This window comes from Myiozetetes cayanensis, unplaced genomic scaffold (assembly GCF_022539395.1).
Source record: "Myiozetetes cayanensis isolate MyiCay16 unplaced genomic scaffold, myiCay2020 scf5-8, whole genome shotgun sequence".
Classification (NCBI taxonomy): Eukaryota; Metazoa; Chordata; class Aves; order Passeriformes; family Tyrannidae; genus Myiozetetes; species Myiozetetes cayanensis.
Genome location: NW_026087742.1, coordinates 44827786 through 44849732, shown reverse-complemented (window position 1 = coordinate 44849732; position 21947 = coordinate 44827786). Strand labels below are relative to the sequence as shown.

General features: G+C 36.6%; 1 protein-coding gene across 3 annotated transcripts in view; it reads right to left on the bottom strand.

The window, feature by feature from the left end:
* The window catches only part of TNFRSF19 (TNF receptor superfamily member 19), a 59179-nt gene extending 37658 nt beyond the window's left edge, over nt 1-21521 (bottom strand). The window contains exons 1-3 of one of the 3 annotated variants that reach the window (XM_050332094.1): nt 21079-21521; nt 8170-8258; nt 6734-6844 (exon numbers count right to left, since the gene is read on the bottom strand). In XM_050332094.1, the coding sequence (XP_050188051.1) occupies nt 6734-6844; nt 8170-8235 (177 nt within the window). In that variant the 5' untranslated portion in view covers nt 8236-8258; nt 21079-21521. Of the gene's footprint in view, nt 1-6733; nt 6845-8169; nt 8259-15725; nt 15795-21078 lie in introns of those variants that run through there. The other 2 variants (XM_050332091.1, XM_050332092.1) reach the window with 2 other exon arrangements.
* Between the last annotated feature and the right edge of the window lie 426 nt (nt 21522-21947).

Sequence of the window (21947 nt, the reverse complement as noted above, 5' to 3'; positions counted from 1 at the left end):
TTTATCAGTACATGTGCAAAACTGATGTGCACCATTTTTTTCAGTGCTCTATTTACAAAGCTGTCAAGTTATATGGCTGATGAGATCTGAATAGTTCCCAACTCTCCTCACCCCTTCTATCCTCCCACTCATATTTTTAAAAGAGAGCTCATCTGTGGCAGTTCACCTCAGGACTGCAGAAAAGATAAATAAAACCTGTAACATCAATTAGCTAGATTTTAAAAAAACATTTTTTATTTTTGTGCCAGAAAAAAAGAGCACATAAATACATGCTTTGTTCTTCATATTGTGAAGCTTTCTGTGAAGAACACTTAGCATGCTCTTCCCTTTCCTCTTTCACTTTTCAATGGTACCAGGTAACATTAACAAAAAATTTATCTCTCAAATGACACATACCACAAGCCATGAGAAATGAAACACTAATTTAGAAAACTGACATTAAAAGTAATTACAAAAGAAAAAAATCTTCAAAATTCAAATGCACCTCCATTTTCTCGATACCTATACAGCTTTCACTATCAGACTACTGTGGCATCTCACTACCTTTAACATATGTATCTCCAGAACAATTTTGCTCAGAAACAAACTTCAGGTATCAAGTGGGGTGACTGGTCCAGGCCACGTAGGAATCTGTAGCAAGCTAGTTAACTAAATGCATAATTTAGTTTCAAGCTAAAAGTATTGAAAGCATTGAATAATACAGACACCTCAAAGTACTTCCACAGCACAGATAAAATTTTCTTTCAGTTGATACTATCCAAACACTGATTCAGACAGAACAACCAAAAGTATAGGGGACTATAAAGGGTAATGGAGTTAAGTGGTATGGTTTTCCCCTAAAAGTTGAATCCAACAGAGAAAGTAAATGAACAGTAAATTAGATTTTAAACATTCTTTCAATTAAAATAACCTCATATTTCATTAAAAAAATGCTTTCAGGCATCATTAAGATCATAATCTGCAAGCACATTTTAGAATTTGTTTCTAGTTTTAACTGATTATCCACAACCTACATAGGTCCCTAGACAACAGAGCACAGAAAATTCCACTTAGGCCACGATGATTACAAGAATATTTGGGTATTCAAGAAAAAGTCTTCCAGGCATTAAGACACTTCAATTGATGTCAGGTCACGTAACAGGTTGCGGCACTACACTGGTGCTGGGAAATGAAATCTTTACTAAAACCTTTGAGTACATGTCCCTGTTAAATAGCATGGGGTTTTAGCTTCCTGAAGTACCACAAACTGTGGAACAACCTCATCTAGAATCCAATAATGAGCTGTACCTATCAGCAGAGGTCTCTGAGCAGGACAGGCTGCAACACTGTGCTGCAGACGTCAGACTCAGCTGCTGTGACAAACTGCAATGTCAGGGTCAGAAAAGTTTCATTCTCAGTAAGATTCAACATGCCTACAGGAAGCTAATTGAGTTTCCATGGGACTTACCCAGAAACATGTTAGCCTCTCCTGAGCTGAGATATGGCAGAGCTTCATCACAAGCAGCTCTCTTGATGCTTATTTAAAAGTTAGAGTGACTGCTAAACATGGTAGCTCTGGGTAACTCCACTGGGACAACGTGACAGTCATGGCACCTGCATGTTTAATTGACAATTCCTTTTTCTGAGGCAACATGCAGTTCTCTTGTTTCTTCATCATATACCTGGTGCAAGGAAGCAACCTGTGATACATAGTCCTGCCTTAGCAGCCATCAAGCTGCTTCTCTCCCACTGGCTCTCAGTCCAGCAGCTGTCTCTTGGCAACAGTATTTGTCACGACTTATGTGGTGACAATGCTGGCTTAAAGCACTCTCCTTTTCACCTCTTGCTTTTTCTTCCTTTCTTGTCATATATTGTCAATATAAATTCTTAGTTGCAATATAAGCTTGATGAAGCTGAGATATGGATTGCTTTTACATATATACAAATATATACATATATATAAATTTTAAAAAGACGTGGAAGACATAGAGTTACCCAAATTTTTTTTAAAAAGTAAATGAAAGGTGAAAGGACCCAAAGGACTCTTGTTTCCGTACTTGAATATTTTCAAGAAAAAGGCTGAAACACAAAAACGATCCCAGTTTCTTTTTTCTGTATTAACTGTGATTCGTATAAATTTAAATCATATATAAGGTTTGATTTAATTCAGAGACACATAGAAGAGAGGACAAAAGGCTCTAGCTACCAAGCCACACTAATCACTACTCATGCACTGGCAAACTGAAGCCCCTTAAAGAATGAAAGATATTAAATCACTTGCTTGACTACATGATGCTTTGCTTCCTATTAAATGAATGACAAATGAAATAGCACTGAGCCACATGAAGAAAACACTTCCCTTTGAATCAATACATCATTTTAGTCTCCCATCCCAGAAAATAAAGCACTGCTTAACAACAACAAAAACCCAAAAAACCCAAACAAACAAAAAAACACAACAAAAAAGCCAAACAAAAACCAACTCATAACAAAAACCCCACACAGTCAAAAGCAAGCTATTTCAGTGGTTCAAAGGCTTTGCAAACATTACCAAGGACACACGTTTATTAAAATAAAAGGCTATAGATTTTTCTTTTTTTAAATGAACAAATAAAAGCAAACAAACAGGGAAAGCAGCTTTCACTCCCCAATTCTAAATTGTTGATACACTAACAAATCTGGCTTTCTTCTGATGGTAATATGTTAAAAGTACTTCATAAAATATACAATGAACATAAGTGATCAATGGATTTTATTTCTAAGCTAATGCAACATCTGCAGCACTGTTGTTAAAACAGCTGATAGGGAATCAGAAAGGAAAAGTTGAGACTGTACTATTTTTTTTTATTTCAAGGAAGAAAAAGTTACTATAAAAACATTTTTGAAAAGGAGAGTCCCACTAAACTGTGACAGCAAAAGTTGAAAAGAATAGTCTAGATTCAGAACTAGTTGCATGAAATAAGGCTGGATTTTTGGTGGTTTGGTTTGGTTTTGTTTCATGCTATCAAGGGTGTATGGAGTTGCTTATCTTTACAGACAGGAAGGTCAACTGAATAGGTTGAGCATTGCTTTGCAACTTAAATTAAATACTCGTCATAGAATCACAGAACAGCCAAGTGAGTGGGTACCCTGAAAGAACACTTGTTTCACAGTTTCTTGGGTCAGGGACCTGAACTGAGATGATCTTACACCCTGTCCAATAGCATCCTAAAAACTTTCAGTGATGGGCATTCTACCATGTTCCTGGGGAGGTTGATGCAGTGAATGAATGTTCTCATCGTAAAAACATTTGTTCTAATATAGAAATAAAACCTGCCTTCTGGTACAAACTGCGCTCATTGCCCCTTGTCTTGCCCATGTGGTGCCTTGTGAAGAAGGAACTTCTGTCCTCTTATTCCATTCTACGGCCTCTGTCTACTTTGTTCCACCAAAAAAAAAAATCCTGCATTTCCATGGGCAAGTTGATTTATGTGTATCTCATGTATAAATTGAGAAAAGGCAACAGTATTTCCCTAACTTAGAGAGGTATGAAATGCTTACATAGTATAGCAACAAAGGTCATATATGTATTACTGAAGTTGTAAATAATAGTTGTAAAAAAAGGATATAGATACACACACACATATATAAATCCACTCTGTACAGGTGGTATTTTGTCTTATATTTTTATGTACCCATTTATAACAAAAAAACCCCAAACCTACATATTTAGATTGTAACTAAGATAAAGTAGTTTGTCATAAACAAGAGCAAAGCGAGGACTCTACAGTTCAGTCCTTGACATTGGACTTGTCTGCTTCAGTTTAACCAGCAGAAGTTCTACCTGAACTGAGTTTCAAGGGAAGGAATTAAGGACGTATGTTTACATCAATGGTTCACATGGTCCACTGCTGCATGACCCAATAGCTGGGCTTTTATATTCAACAATATAGGCTGAGATGTTTTATTACAAACAAAAAAAAACAAAACCACTTGCCTGTCAATTTCTCAAAACATTTAGGGGGAAATAAACCAAAAAAACCTACCACTAACATTGTATACTATGTATACATTGTACACTATATACTTAGACATACAATCATGCTCACATATCCAGCAGTATATCTAGTTTTATCCATGAGCACTAAATATTTGATAGGAAAACAGATACATTACTCAGTATTAAGAAACAGTTATTAAACTACAACATGATTACATCATTACTTTCTCATATGTAAAAAAATCCAAGCAAACAAAACTCCTCCTGTGCTGCAAATTACTTAAAGTGTAATATTAAATCCCTTTTCCCCTTGCATTCTGACCTTTGACTTAACATACTTGTTGCTTCAAGCTGTAGCTCTGCAAGACTACTTTCAACCACATTTCAGTTAACAGCCATAGCATAACATCCTTCGCTATGATTCACAGAAAATTGTACCTCTATTTATAAAGGAAATTATGCTTCCATTCACATTTAGGTTTGACCAAAATTTCTTTGGTTATTTCAGTTCTAGTGTAGTAGAAAAAAATATTTTTCAAAGTTGATTAATATCTGGGAGAAGTAACTGCCTACACATTAAAATCAATTAAGCATTCATATTTTAAGTCCTAAGAATCAGTTGAAGTAAAAACATAACTTGAATAGTGTACTATTGCAAACTGTAATCTCCCTGTTTTAGTTTAGTGTTCCTTTATTAAATTGGAAGCAATTACTGAAGGCATTAGTTTTTATGCTTTTGGTTTTTATTTGCCAACTAGTTAAGTAAGCTTTATCAATGGACATAGTACTGGCCCACTGTTATAAAGTGCCATATTTACAAGTGCCTTCATAATTAAAACACCTCCTAGAACCTTTGAGTTCACAAATTTAAAGACAATCTGAAAAACCCAAAACATCCAAACAAAATGACATCCATGTTGTAAGTCATGTTCAAATCTCTGCTTCAACAGCACCGCGTGCATGACTAAACCTTAACTAATACTGCCTGACATAAAAAGCAATTCTCACTAAAGTGTGAAACTAAGTATTCTGTCAATGCACTGAACGCTCACCACAGGGGGTGGAGAGATAGGGAAAATGTGTCACTCAATTTCACTAAATCCCTTCAAACCATACACAAAAACAGTACTTAACTTGTGCTTTTTTTCAGAGCTGAATATAGTAAGAAATACAAAGCCATAAACCGAAATCTAGCTGTAGTTTGAACACACATGCACACTAGACTTAATAATGGCTTATGTTAAATTTCCAAAACATTTTAAATCCCCCTAAACACCCTAAATTCAACCTCCAACATCCTTTTTAGACTATTAGTAGAAGTACAACACAGTTTGCCCTTCGATATGCAAAGGGCATGTGCTTTATGGCCCCAACCTATCAGGTGTGGATCTGACTGTACAGTTATGTCTTGGCCACAGCTTTACACTCTAAAGATGGACAAGATCTAGTTTAGTGGTTGGACACTGATAAAAGATCCTTATGCTTATGCATGAGTCTTGACAGGACTGCTCGCCCTTCATGACACCATCCTGCACTCTTTTTTAGCCTGACTATCTTCACACCTCTAGCATGACACATCTGCTCCCCCAAAACACCCAATCTCCCCATGGCAAATAACTTATTCTGTTGTCTCTTTCACCTCCAGTAATTGAGTGAGTGAATCCCAACATATCCCTGCCTCCTCCTTTCAGCTTTGTCTTCCTTCATTGTTCTTCATCCTTGTTCATACACAGCACCTACTTCCTCTGTGCTGAAAAGAACAAAGATCCCACTCACGACTTGCATACAGACTTGAAATTTTGCTGAAAATTTAGCCAAGTGAACTTTCTAGTTCTACTGAATCCAAGCCCATAACCTCAGTCAGCATTCATTTCCATTAATTCATTTCTGCTCTCCTCAAAAAGCTGGTAACTCCAAAACTTTTATGGGATTTTCTTTTGGAAGAGATGGAGTTCTTATATAAGCAAAAAACAATTACAAAAACCTCAAAATAATAACATTTCCTTCTCCATGACATTAACAAGGATTTCTTATGTGCTTTCTAAATATTATCATGTATTTTTCTGGCCTCAGCTTTCTTTATGTGGAATAACAACAGGAATTAGGTTTATAGCATTTTTAGTAATTTGTAAAACACAGAAATCAAGCCTGACTCGACTCTAGCTTCCCAAAGTGCTCTAACCACTGACCTAGTAAAAACAGAACAATCACCTATCTCTGACCTCTTCTAAGGAAATATGTCAGCTCTCACTTGAATCCTACCCTGTATTTATGTACTTATGACTTATTTTTATTATAAACCATGCTGTTAAGACAAGCTGTCATACAGATAATATTTAAACATTGTCACCTAAAATCCAGAACCAACTGTGAATGCCAGCATTGCAAAAATTAAGCCCCTCCCCATTTCAGTAGTCTGTCCCAATTACTAGTTTGAAATTCCTTTTTCATATTCTTCTTGAAACAGTGAGGTTATTCAGTCTTAACTTGTTGTATTTTTTTTCCCCTTGGTAGCACTAACTCACCTTTAAAAAAATAATTTGAGAGCCCATGATACTGTCTACTTTATTAATGGCATCACCCTTTTCTGAACTGAACATTCTATATAAAGAGAATCAAGATAACATGGTTCTTGAAAAACTGTAAAAGGTTCAAATGCCAAAACAGTAATAAGAAAGTATTTCCACGTAAGCATAGATCTCCATTATTTTAAATCACATACATAAACACACTCATCAGAAACAAAGTAAATTCCAGAAAGCGTGATTTCCTTACCTTTGAGAGTTCCATTCCAGGCCCACACTGTTTGCAGAGGATACAGTTTCCAGTCTGGTCCCTAAATTCTTGTTCTCTGCAGTCTCCAGTCTCACAAATTACCCTACTTAGCTAAAAAAACCCAAACAAAACCCACCATAAACCAAGAAGGTAAAATCAACAAAACGTATTACATGTGAGAAATAAATTCATGTTTTGATCTTAAAAATAAGTTCCTGCATCATCAAAACTTTAAATATGTCAATGAAAATCAACTATCTAACTCCAAATATGACTGAGTGGCCTGAAAATTAAAGAGTCTCAGTACTCAGTGACTTGCAATAATTTTACAGTTTTCAGAAGACTCACTTGATATTTGGCACCTGTGGAATGTTAAAATACTTTATTGTTTGAACATGAGTTAAATTTCTCACCTTAACATTATGAAAAATGCACATGACCATTTACTAAAGCAATTTTCACGACAGTAAGCTACATCACATCCCATTTAATTGTGTCATTTATTTGTGATCTTTTATTTTTCTAAAGATGCCACAACAATTGAATAAATGAGGTAAGACCTATTCCTTTAAACATATATATTGACAGATTCTAAAAGATCACTCATACCTTTTGGAAATCTAAAAAAAAAAAACCACAACCCCAAACCTGCATGAATACTTTCTATTTTAAATTTTACTATCACTTTCTATTCAACAGGCCAAATGAGAGCAAACCCAATTATCTAACTAAATCAGAAACTACAGTTATGAGAAATACCACGAGTAGCAATGTCAGCCATGGAAAGTCACTGGTATTTTACTCAGGAACATTAACAAACCCTGGGAGCTCCCCGAATAGAATTTTAAATTAAATGTTTACCTAGGGGCATCCATCACAGAAAGTGTTCTCCACAACCACTACTAAATTCTTACTTTGTGTATCGATCTTTTCAGAAAGACCAAAGCCTTTCTGGTAGCTATGAAGAATTAATTGCCTTGCCTATGCAAGTCAGAGTTAAGTATGCTTACTGGACAATGCAGTTGTGTCCTATGCTATGTTCTGTTGATAAACTGAATACTCCAAACTCATAAATTATGTATATAGCATCCTGTAAGAAGAGATGGTCACTGCAAATTCCTCCCATCTCAGAAGTGAAGCAGTACCACCTTCACAGCACTTTGCTGGCCCCTGTGTTCTGTCCTAGTCCACTCCTTTGTCCACAAAGAGGCTCGCAAGGTACAATATTATAAGTGCTTGTGAGGAGGAGCAAGGAATTACACAAATCACTTGGCCAAGCTTACTTTCAAATCAGTAAAACGTGTATGCAATTGTCTGTGTATAGCATTTTAAGACTTTTAGTGTTAGAAGTAATGTGTAAAACAAAAAACACCATTTCTGAGTTCAAAACAGTTTTTTTTCAACACAGGGGAAAAAAATGTTAATTTTTAACTTACCAAATATGCTAGTAAAATTATGAGCATCTTCAGTTTATCATCTCCTTGTAATCCTTTGGCATCCATTTCTTACAATTAAACCTTTCACCCTAGAAAATATATAAAAAGGAGGGAAAAAGAGAAAAAATAATTATATTTAAATTGTTTAAATTTAAATTCCAGAAGTCACATGTCCATAATACTTCACGTCACTCAGTACATTAAAATATATACTGTCAATGCCATTAACATATTTCAGATGGATGCCTGGAAGCTGCTAAACAAATATAGGCTTTAAAAATCATATTCCTTTTAAAGGTAAGGCAGTAAACATGAAGTTTTATAATTTTAATTCTCAAAAGAAGAGATTGCTATCATTCTAGACAAGAAAATATCAAAATTTGTAAATCTAACATCCCTAACATATCTTTCTTGCTTGTTAGACGCCCAGTCAAGTACATGATCAAGAGACAAAAATAAATTTCTTCAGATATGCCACATATCAAGACAAGACATAGCTGTTCATGGGAATATTCCTTCTGTATTGCAATGTCCAGCAGAATGGGTTTGCCTACTGACTAACATAACCTCTTCTTATTTCATTCTGCAAGCCACTGGAGGCATACACAGGATCTATTTCTACAACTTACCTACAGGATATTGCTTCTAAAGATGTGTTAACATGATTGTTTATGATCTAGTAGGCGAAGACTATTATAGAAGACATTACAGAGAGCATAACCAAATTACTTCCTTAGACAATTTTAATCATAATTTCAGAAAATAATTAAAAATGGATTATAAAGCCTTGCTTAGTTATTTTTTAAGAAGCGGTAACGAACAAATGATTACAAAAAAGAGAACTATTTGAAAAGATTATGGAAAGGAAGTTCTAGATTAGGATGTTTTGTTGGGTTATCAAATCAACAAACATTGCATCCCCACAATTATTAAGAATATTGTGCTGGGACAACAGAACATTTTTTCTCTGCTTACTTTCCCTTCTGGTTATTGGATTATCTGTGTTAAAGTCCAGTTTCTTACTTTTTCCTTTTGTTAGTAACCTGGAAATGCAACTGTAAATTTTAGTTCCGAAATCTATTAATAACAACAAGAAAAGAATTAATAAATCCACCTTACATAACACGGTATTTGAACTGGATCCTAATATACCTAATATGACAGTCGTATAATGTAATTGCTTTCAGCCACATGTGAAAATTAATGTATAAAACATTTCTGGCCTACTTCAGAGCCTAAGGACTGATGTTTAATTATGTTGTTTTAAAAGACAAAAAATTTTTATAATTTAAGAGTAGAGACTGACAAATGAAATGATGGAACTCAAAACATAAGGAATATACTATAGAAAAATATTAAGAACAGTTGCAAAACGCTTTACAATATTGCAATAATATGCTTCCAAAAATAACAACCAGAAATGAGCATAGACAATAATTAACACACAATTTCACATTTTACTGCATGAATACCCTAGTTAACAAATTTTAATCAATAAGGAGATAGTATACTTCAGTGGCATTATTGATATCTTTTAAGATAAGTTGTATTTTCAAGTGTAAAAAGAGCTGAAGTCTCCGAGGAAGAACAGAACAGGCAAAGATGTGTCAGACAGAACTCTATGGGAAAGCCAAGATGACATTTTTATGGTTATTCTCACTTAGTGATGGTAATGGTCCATAGGTCAATGACAGTTATTGATTATATACATGGCACTGTGGGTAAAAAAAGAAGATATTCTATCAAGTAATACAAATAATTTTTTTCATTCTTTTTTTCATTCAACATAGTATCATAGTATTCATAGTATTCAACATAGACTGAATATATAATAGTAATCATAGTATTCAACATAGGTTGCTTTTTTAAGTCTGAGAGAAAAAATAAGGCAAGAAACATGAAATGAAAAATCTCAGAATTAATTCTGGATGATCAAAACACAACCATTTAATCTAAAAAGTACTGTAGAACAAGGAGAAAAATGAAAAATGAGAGTCAACAAATTTTAAAAGTTATTAAGTGCACAAGGTTGTCATGAGAAGGTGGCAATGCTAAGGCTGAAAAAAAAATAGGTATATAGGAACAAAACAATTTCTAGTAATAGCAAAGACCAAACAGTGAATAGAGTAGCAGGAAAAATACTTCTAAGGGAACTCAGAAATTTCAATAAATATTTCTCATCTATTTTTTGAAAGATACCAAATGGGTAAATACACACATCATATATTATATCTTCTGGACAAAAAGTAACTGAATATCTGCTAAGTAAAAAAAAGATTAGATAAGAGACAAATTGTGAGACTTTGCACCTCAGTAACCTTGAAAAAAGCATCAAGAAAGTCTTAATCTTGATCATGTTCAATTTTGCTATTCATTCCCTTTGGAATGCTACAAAAATTCAAGAGTGGTAATGTCATGAAAAAATTAAAACTAAGAATAGTAATACAATAAACAACTCTTTACTATATTACAGTAAAGCAGTCCTGTCAAACAAGCTTGACTTCACTTGATTCAGAGAAGACAAGGCAGTAAAGCTAAGAGTCTAAAAGCTAAATGAAGTCAACTGATTGAACATTAATTTAAAGAATCATGCTGAAATTAATGGGATTTGGGAGAAAATCTACATTCTTGATTTCATATAGCAACAGTGGGAAAAAATAAATACTTCATATGCTTTCTAAATTGCTATAGGAGTTAAAACTTCACAGAAGTGTGAAGTGAAATAAAGCGGTAAATGTAATGAGTTGCTTAGAATTGAACGTCAAGTGATTATTCCAAGTCATATCAATTTATAGTCATTATATTCCTTAGTAATAAATAAAATATGGTACAGTTCTAATGTAATTATGACTATCTATATAATACTAAAATTAAAAGTTTTTATTGTAAATTTCAATATTTTCTTTTGCTTCTGAAAATAGATGTGTGACACTTCAAAAAGAAATTGAAGATTGTAATAATTGTATATTTCTATGTCAAATTTCATACAGAACTGAGCTGTACTAAGCCTAATGATCTAAAATATGGAGCTGTAACAAAATCTAAGAGGTCTGTTTTTCCTGAGCAGGTAACCTGAAGTATGGAAAACTAAAGAAAATTAAGAACAGCCCAATTAACTTCCCAGCAGATTAGTTATTTCCAATAAAACTATATTAGCTTTACATAATAAACGTATATTAATCCTACACCTTTTTTCCAATGTGCAATAACCTGATGATTTAATATTGGTTAAAAAAATCAGTATATAAACAATTTATTAAAAGCAATATTGAAACAAAGCTAATTATGTACTTTCACGGTTTTAATATTCTGCAGTCACAATTGGAATGAAAAACAAGTCCTTAACAGAAGGTAGTCCAGCATCACAAGCAGTACTAAAAATCTTGCTGGTCACGCTGACAGCTTGTATTTCAATTTTGGAATTGCCATGTCTTTACAAGATGATCTTCTCATAGTATGTGTCTCAAAGATTTTTAGAACAGAGAAAGAACATGGTAAAGCATCCTGTACCAAAACACATTCTGTTGACTTAGGTGTGAAATTTTAATGCACCTGTGAAATATTTTCTATTTAAAATAAAATCTGCTGCCTTTATAAGACTCTTGCCAAATCCAACACTTCAATCATCAGGAGTTCCACAACCCAGAGTAAATTTTTAAAATCAAGTGTTTTAGAACTGGCATCAAACTATTATGGACTTCAACTTATCTATACACTTTATTAAGCTCAATTTTTTGACTGATCATTATGAGTTTGATGCGATCTTGTAGCTTTAGGTCTAGGATGTATCTTCTATAATCAACAAATATTCTAAAAGAAGCTTGCAGGTCTATGGACCTTAAACATCAGTGCACTTCAGTAGCTTTAGCACCAAAACCCATTCAAATAAGTTCAGCACACATGTACGAATGCCTGTGGTACTGGATCATGCCATCATCATGCCCATTGTCACTGTTCCTACTAAAAAATCACTTAAGATTATATACTTATAATATTATTAAATATATATAGTATATATATATACACACACTATACTATATATAATACTATATATATATTATTATATACTTATATATACACTTATATATAATAATACTTTTTATATATAAGAGAAAGAAATAAACCAGTGTACAAGAAATAAACATTGCTAAGAGCACAAAACATTTCTTTCGTTACAACATTTTCATAAAAATAATGCAAAGGCACATTAATAACTCATTGTATTGAAAGCAAGTTACAAAGGAGTTGTAACTGTGCCAGCCGCATGTTTCCTGTATCTATCTCCAGTTCGGTCAAAAGTCCTGCTTAAAAAGCAGACACTGCAGCACTTCACAATATGTTGCCATTGGGCAAATTTGTTCTGTCATGATATCAAGTAGCATTACACTGATGTCTGTTGGACACAAGCCATTCACCTCATATGCTTTCAAGTAATAACTAGAACAAGTTTTTGCCTCTAAAAAATGTGTGAGCAAACAGAAGTTCAATACATTAAAATATTATTTATTCTTGTCCAGATACTGATATTTAAAATGCTTTAGTTATCCTCAATTTTATTAAAAGAAAGAAAACTGGGGACATAATTTTTTGAGGTCAGTACCTCATTGAAAATACATTTTACTAGGTTAATAGTAATATGCTTGTCCAAAATACTAGGGAAAAGCAATCATCATTTGTAATGTACTGAACTCAGGAGAGAGAACCTCCAGTAAGAAATGTGGCTGCATAATTTTAAGGTAGTATGGGGCTTACTTTGCATATGTATAAAGAGGGCAACATTAAACAATAAGTTAAGAACACGTAACAAATGTATTGCTCGAAGAACCTCGAGCCTTCCAAGGTTCTAGAATCTGCTGTCCTCCAAAATTTACTTCTATGTTTACTCGCTCCCCTGAGCAGTAGTCGTCATTATATTTCAAAGTCCATGTCAGAAATACATTTCTTCTTTCTCTCAAAAAAAATTAAAATTGCACCATGAAAGACACACCACCTCAAGAATTAAAGCTGCATGATTAAATTATGGCTAACTAGCAGATTTCTCACACAAATAAGCATTGAAACTTTGAAGTTAACATCATCCATCTTCTAAGGGAAACTTGAGAAAGGCTAAAGCATCCCAACTTGAAATTCACTTAACTTTCCTAGGTCTTATAAGTTTCCTGTATTAGATTTGATATTCATACTTGACAACCACTTTTCATGCTCTCTATAACACTGGCAAAGAGTACTTTGACAAGTTCTGGATAAGATAGAGGGATGAAAAATATAATCATCTTATCTTACCAACAGAGGTCTCTGGTATCCAACAATAGGGTCTCAGCTCCCTTCTAACTTCCCTGTTTCCCACCTGCAGCTGTCAACTGCATGCAATAAAACGACAAGAAGTGGCAGGTGGCTTTAGCAGAGTCAGTGCCCCACAGGCAAGAAAGAAGAGAAGGAAAGTGCTTACACCTTACACTGCTGCAACGATAAGTCTCATAGTTCTAGAACACCTTCCCATTACACCCTGCCCACAAATCCTGTACTCTTCCCCTCTGTGAAGTAAATGAGGTCTGACCACATTTGCTCCAATTGCTCTGAGAAGGCCCAGGTGGGGCAGAAAACACCCTTACTGTAAGCTAAGATTCATTCATCGTATGAAATATCATGTTGAATATCTCTGTATTTTTCAGAAGCTGCCATATGTGAAATCATACAACATTAGGCAGCAAAGAATTTATTTCTAATTTTGCAAGGACAGAGGTAGCAGATTAAACATCAATGGTGATCAAAAACATTTATATCTATTTTAAGGGTTAAGGGAGAAGAAAAAGATTTACACATAGCCAGAAATATTTGCATTTTCTCTGAATACCATATGCTTCAAGTTATGTTAGCTGACGTACTTGACTTTACAGGAATAATGGTGATAAAACAGTTTATCATATATGTTCTTCAACATATCCAGATTATCATGATTAGAAATTAGACTGAAATATTGTAACAAAGTTGCAGTGTGGTGACATTTTTTCTACACTTAAACAAAACTTTCTAGAGGATGTAATCACAGGATGTGATCACAGAACCTGTGATTCACACAAGAACTCCCAATCTCACTGAAGGTGATCAGACTGCCCATACAAATAATGAACAATTCTGTGCTTCAGCATCAAAACTGTGACTAACAAAACTGTTGCTCTGTTTAATGCATCTCACCCACTTCAAGTTCTAGGAGACATTAGTTTGCTAGATGACACCTCAGTCAGATAGAGACACCTCAGAGATACTTTTGTACTTAGATATGTGAATAAGTAATACAGTAAGAACTCTGATATTATATTCATATTTCATTTATACCAAAATAGAGTAATTTTTAGGAATCATTAATTATAAAGCATTGGGGACAGTTAATACAGTAACTATTGCAATGGTGCAATACCATCACATTTATCCATCCACCCTTTAGTGGTTTTGGATAGCACATTAAAAACCACAGACATGAGCTACTCTCAGTCACAGCATTTTCTTCTATTAGGATTGCAACTGCAAGTTGTGGAAACCAAGAAAAAGTAATTTACTGCATCCTACACTGACATTTTAAGCATCTTACTACTGAATGCTAAGGAAGCTTACTTCTAGCTCAAAAAAACCCAAACAGAACACACCAAAAAAAAAAAAAAAAACCAAACAACCAATCCTTTTCTTGTAATGGTAAAAAGCTTCCAGGTAACATACCTAACTTGTTTTACATCTGATAGTGAAGGCGTGCTTGAAAGAGATTATACAGGAGTTAAGAAACCTACCTAGAGATTGAATCAATTTGCCACTTACTCATTAAATGCTACTAGACCACTTTGTTGACTCGATAAAAGCATCCACCTAAAGTAGTTGTAAATACAAAGGTGGTAAATAGGTATTAAGTATCGAGATTTTTCATGAGCATCAGGTAAAGCTTTCAGTCCAAGGTCACATTAATGGAGACAGCTATCAGAAAAGGAAGTCAAACAATCAAAGGCTTTCCACCAAACAGAACCGTAATTGGGGCTTTTCAAGCTTTTACCCAGCCACAAGAAAAAGTTAGCAGCTCCTATTCCCTCCACTCCAGCTCCAAATTTGTTTGAAGCAAACAGCAGCTCATTTATGCAGCAGACACGAGAAGCGCTTGTGAACATGAAAGCGCAGCTTTCAAGGGCTTTTTGTTCGCCGCACTCCGGGGCGTGGAGCGGCGACTCCGCGGCTGTCGCGACCCGCGGAGCCCAGCGCCACCAGCCCTCTGTGGCCGCGCGGTGCCCGCGTACCCACCAGCGGGGCAGCAGGAGCCGTCCCGGGGCGGCAGGGACCCAGCCGAACCCGCCTCCCCCGCACCCTGCGCTCCCCGCGGAGCTCATCCCCACCATCTCCCCCGCCGCCCGCGGGAAGGCAGCGCGACCCGGTGCCAGGCGGGGCTGCGGGCGCCCAGCAGCGCCGGGATGCCCCTGGGGCTGTCGGGGGAAGCTTCGCGCCGCCGCTTGCCCCCGTGCCCGCACCGCTCCGAGGCGGAGGGGGGCCAGGTCCGCGCGGATCTCCCACGCACCCACCTGCCACGCCGCGGGCCGCCCCGGCCGGCCGAGGAGCGCTCTCCTGGCTCTCCCCGCGCCCGCTCCCTCCGCCGCCGCCGCCGCCGCCGCCGCCGCTCCCGCCCCGTCGCCCCGGCAACGCCGCGCCGCTCCCGCCCCCGCCGCGGGGGCCGGGTCAGGTGACCGCGGGCAGCCAATCGCCTGCCCCCGGCCCACGTGCCGCGTGGCGAGGAGGCGCGCGCTCGCGGAGGCAGCCGCGGGAATTGCGGAGGGAGAGGAGAAAAAGGAGGAAAAAGGAGGGAGCTGTCCCGCAGGCGAGGGGGCGGCGGCGGCGGTCGCTGGGTGTCCGTGCTGGTGAGCGGGGGCGTGTGCCTTGTACCGGCTGTGCGAAGCCGGCGTGAATGACAAATGAGGCGCTGGTGCCCTTTCTATCCCACCAGGAGAATGGGTTAGCAGGGACTTGCTGCGCGCATCCCTGTGTGCTGAGGCTGCCGCGGCTTTGGAGGCTGCAGCCCTGGTGTTGCTGATCTCCTTCAGTGGGATCCAGGCTTATTACAGAATCACATAATATGCCGAGTTGGAAGAGCCCTACAAGGATCACTGAGTCCAACTCCTGGCCCTGCACAGGACCGTCCCCAAGATACACACCATGTGCCCAAGAGCATCTTCCAAACACTTCTTGAACTCTGTCAGGCTTGGTTCTGTGATCACTTCCCTGGTAAGCCTGTTCCAGTGCTCAACCACACTCTGGGTGAAGAACCTTTTTCTAATATCCAACCTAAGCTTCCCCTGACACAACCTCAAGCTGTTCCTTTAGGTGCTGTCGCTGGTCGCCACAGAGAAGAGGTCAGTGCCCGCCTCTCCTCTTTCCCTCATGAGGAAGTTGTAGACTGCAATGAGGTCTCCCCTCAGCCTCCAGGCTAAACAGACCAAGTGCCCTCAGCCACTCCTCATACGGCTTCCCCTCAAGGTCTTTCACCATCCTCATTGCACTCCCTTGGACGCTTTCTACTGGCTAATATCTGTCTTATATTGCAGAGACCAAAACTGCACACAATATTCAAGGTGAGGCCATCCCAGTGCAGAGCAGAGCGGGAATGGCTGCTTAGCCTCTGGCTGCTGGGCTGTTTTAAATGGCCCTTTACCATCATTCAGAAAGTGAATGTAGAATGAGTCCTCAAACTCAACGAAGCCCTTTCCACCTCTCCCACACAAAAGGCATGATGGAGGCTTTCTGACAATACACTGCAAATAAGCTCCTACAGACTCTCCTTTCTGCAAACTCTCCAACATACTTGAGTAGCTTTTTTCCCCTGCTAGCTCAAAATCTGAAATATTTTTCCATTCTGCAGGTAACAAGTTACCCAGCTGTAAGCATAGTGTCAATACCAAATGTGAGTATCCATGGAGAAACAGAGAAATCCAGCCCTTCATGGATAGCAAATAGTTCACAGTCACTAGAAAGGGTGTACTTTGCTTCTACTTACTGTGACACAAATCAGGAACTTTCCTGAAGTTAGAGAATCTCCAACATTGGTGAAACCAATCTTGGAGATCTTGGTGAAAGAATTGTTACTGCAGGGATTTCACATCATTAGTTTTACTTCTAATGAAAAGGTTAATGATCCACTTACAGTCTAGACAATTGTATGGACACAGAAGGAACTGAGTTAGGTTCTGAAGAGAATGAACAAATTCCTATACTTAGCGGTAAAGCATTTTCAAATAAACAGAATTTTTTGAGCTGCTCACAGGTAAAATTTTGAAGATTGACAGCCACATGGACTTCTATAAAAACAAGGAGTGCTTATTGAAGTACAACAAAAGGTATGCAAAGAGATAAATGATTGCTGCAAAATTAATAATTTCCAATTAAAAAAACCCAAACAACTGAAAACGTACTGGGGTTTTCATGTAATTATCTTATAAATGGCCTTCAAAGAGGACTTTTGCTTCAGGAACCTTGCCAGAAGGAGCTCTGCAAGAGGCTGGAATTTCAGTGAGGAATGGCATACTGTGGCACAACAGCAGCGCATCTGTTGTGAATGGCAGCTGCTGCACAGCACTGAGCATTATGCATGTCTTGCTGTTTACAGACAACTGTTTTGTATGTTATCTGTTTTCTGGAGCCACCAGTGAAACGTATTGCATGAGGATTTCTTAGTAGAACCATCATGTATGTTTCAGATAGTAGTTTAAAGTAGTATAGTTAAACAAGTGTATTAAAATATCCCAGAGTTTCTAAAGTGTTGGCTAAACACCAAAGATTACCATATAAAGAAACATTAGGACTTCCTCATCAGACAGTGAGTTACTATGCTGATGAACTAAGAGCAATGTGTAGTCTGTAATACTGAAAGTTAAATGTTTAAGTCCTTGTCATGGCATATAAAATCTTTCCTCTAAATGTAAAATGGATGAGTTAATTCCATTCACCATTGAAAGATTTTGAAAATTGCAGGGTTTATTTTGTTTTAAATCATGGTGCTTCTAAGGAAATTGAAGGAGTCAGCTGTTAGAGGAACTAGAATAGAGATTCTCACTACAACAGAGAAAGCAGAAAAGAAATACTTGGAAAGTAGTTTCAGCTGACCCCTTTGATAAGACTAAGTTGCGTGACATATCTGATGTGGAAGCAGAAATTGTACAGCAATAGGAAGTTGTTATCTCCATATCTCAAATGCTAACACAGTTCCCTCAGTCAACTGTGAGATAGATCTACTCTTGTTATGACAGCTGTTGGAAACTGATGTCAGTATAACTGTGCAATGTCTTTTGATAGTCTTAACTATTACAAACCTTAAAATATGTTTATGATGTTATCTAAGACACACTATTTGGAAATGGCTCTGTTTATAATCTGAAATTGCTCAAGTTATTTTAATAAATAAGTTATAAACTTGTGAGTTTCCTAGTCAGATTTGCTTGAAAAAGCATTGTGAACTTTTTGTTTCTGAAGACTTAAGCCTGAGGATTAATTAATGTTTATACAGCACTTTGTAAAAGCAAAGTCACAAGTGCCAAGAATTATTACTATTTAATCTTTAAAAATCAGATCAATGACAGACTAAACTGTCAGAGAACTGCTGTTAAAAACAACAAAAATGCTGCAAATCCTCTTCTCCCCCCATACTTAAATATGTTCAAATGTGCTTTCATTTCAGCCTCACTTACATAAAGACAAGCACAGATACTTTTCAGTTTAAATGGGTTAACGCCCATCTTTGTTTAAATATGTGGGGAGATTACCTAAAATCCTAGGGACATTTTACAAAATTAAAAATTTATTTGTTTCTGAAATGCATTTCTAGGGCCCAAATGTTGCAAATATTTTTATATGCAAATCCTACTCAGCAGTGTAATATATCTGATTAACCAGTGTTACTTCTGTGCACTTCACCTATTTGTGTGATGGGTCAGATCCTTGTAGTGATAGTTAATTTGTATTAGATTTGCATAGCTATTTTGACTTCTGAGGAAAAAGAATCCTTACGTTACATTTTTAAATTTGTTTTTCTTTCTACTTTACACCAAACAGAGGTAAGGTATAGAAACAATTTTCCTCAGAAAATAAATGTACATATTGGAAAACAAGCAATAAGCAAGAGAAGACTGGAAAAGCAGAGAAGCTCATCAGTGTAGTATAGAATTAATGGATAGAGTCTTCTTTTCAGGGTTACAGAAACATGTTTTAGTACATCATTATTATTTAGGGAGATATACTGCATTTTGCTTTGGCTATGCCTTAAATGATATTCTTCCTTGACAGCTATACACATATTATTCATGCACTGCTAATTACTTTCCTTATAATGTAATTGACTTGTTAAGTAAGAGTATGAATTAATTGGTGGCATAGAAAACTAAGTGGTACCAAGTCAGGCCTAGTTAATCTGTGTCTGGTTTATCATCTCTTGATATTCAGTAAATTTAAAATTCATATATACAGATTTATTTAGAAGAAACAGATTTTGCAGACTGGCTAATGAAAGCTGTCTACATTTATCTGGAAGTGTTGATAACTTGTTCTTACTCAGATGCAAGCAGACTGTTAAAATTTGGGTTTGCATGTTTACCATGGTACATACTGAAATATGAACATCTTGAGGGTCCTATGGACTGATAAACCTCTCAAAGAATAGTGTTCAAATAATGCTTAGCACCTACCAGTTATGCTGAATTTTAGTTGCAAGTTGTTGATAAACACATGTAGTTAAGATTTATGTACACTTAAATTTAGACTCAAGAATATATGTCAGTATTTCAGAAGATCTCACTAGCCACCATTAAGACTAGATCTTCAAAGAGCTCAGTGTCTGGAATGTTAAACTTCTTTGCAAGTCTGGTCCCAATTATGGGTTCTAAGTTCTTCTGAAAATATAAATTATATTTAAATACCTACAGAAGAAACTTGAGTCTTATTTTAACAGTCTGACTCCAGCTGCAGGCACAGAACACTGATAGATTTGGCCCAAACTCACACCCTTTGAAACTGCAAATATATAGTGAATAATCCTAAATCTTCTAATGATTGGTCCTTTATAATGAATTTCTGGAGTAGATATCTTAAAATCTCTTAAACACAGCACATTTTCATAAATATGAATTTGAGGAAGAGAATGCAAAACACCATGAGTAGAAATTGCATCACTAAAATGAAGCAAAACTTTTACAAAGTTCAGTAAAACCATGTGTTTTCTTTAGACAAACCCAAGATTTATTTTAATATATTTATTAAAATGCCTTAGAGGAAATTTCTATCAAGTTAAAATGTTGATTTTATTTTCAAGATTTCTTTTCATATGGTACAGTTGAACTATCATCTCTTCAATCAAAATAAAACTATTTCCTTTTGTGTATAAGGATGTTTATAAATTTATTTCTAGTAACTTGTGGAAGCTGAGACTTTTTTTTCATCTCAAGTATGAAACTATTTGGCTTAAAAGTGTTGCTTGAAGAAGTCACATTTTAATAAATTCACTGAGAGCAAACAAAGTATTACAGTGTGTAGGAAATATGGTTGGTCTTTCCTTAGAAAATAAATACACACCCCCGACATCTAATACTTGTATTCAAATATAAAATTACAAAACTATAGACACTAAGAATGAGCAGTGTACACCAAAATCTTATGTACCCCCAAAGCACTGAAAAGTTTTTTGGTTTTGCTTCAGTTTTCAGTTGTCTATGTATTCTAGATAGTCTGTTCTCAATATAGTTCTGCTTAAGAGTTGCAAATAAAATGCTACATAAATTATATAAAATCTTTTGACCTTTGTACACAAAATGATGTGTAGTATTATTGGTTGCGTGAGCTTTACACTTTTTTAAAATCCTGCAACACAAAACTGCAAAAAAATATAAAATCCAGTACCTGTTATCTGATGAAGTTTTCCAGTGCCAGACTTTCTGCAGCTTAATTTCACACTGCCAGAGCTTCTGTATTAAATGCTTTTACCTCCTTTAAAAAAAAAAAAAGTTTAAAAAAAAAAAAAGTATGTCAGCACAAGCCCAGACGAAACTCCAAATCCGGGAAAATAAAATTAACCATGCAGATCAAAGGCAGACGAGCACTGAGACCAAATGCCTGTAATCTGATCAGTGATCAGTTGCCGTACATCAAAGGCAGTGCTTTGGCGAAGAAAAAGAGCTGCTTTTCCAGCAGGTAGTTGCACTTTTAAATTCTGTCTGTCAGTACTCCGCACTAGCTCTTTCCTTGCTTGTGCTGGAAGAATGCACACGGTTCTGAAATGCTTGGGGTTGAGTGGCTAGATCTGTAGCTTTTGAGTTCCCAAGCTGTGTTGTGGATTGTGTGTTGGAAGCTTTCCCCAGTGCCAGCGGGTTCCGCTTTATCCCTTTCATCTCGCTGAGCTGCAGATCCCATGACATCATTCAATGCTGTGGGACTGGTTAGAGAGCTGTAATACAGCCTGTGGGGGAATGCAGCTAAAGAGCAGCAAGAGTTTGCATGATTTCTAATCAGGTTAGTCCATTGTAACAAACCCAAGGTTCACTTCGAAGTTTACATTACATTAAAGTTTCCTCCCAAGAAGGGAGAATAACATGGCTATAAGGTTTTCTTAAAAAGATGCTTTTTAATTTTGTCAGCAAAAGAAAGTTAAAATTTTCCATAATGTTCTGAAAGTCAGACATGCAGGTCGGTTTGCTAGGCATCTGTAAGACAGGACTTTTGTTTGTCTCTTTATTGAGGTTTGGAGCAGGGGAAATGGTGTATTTTGTGCA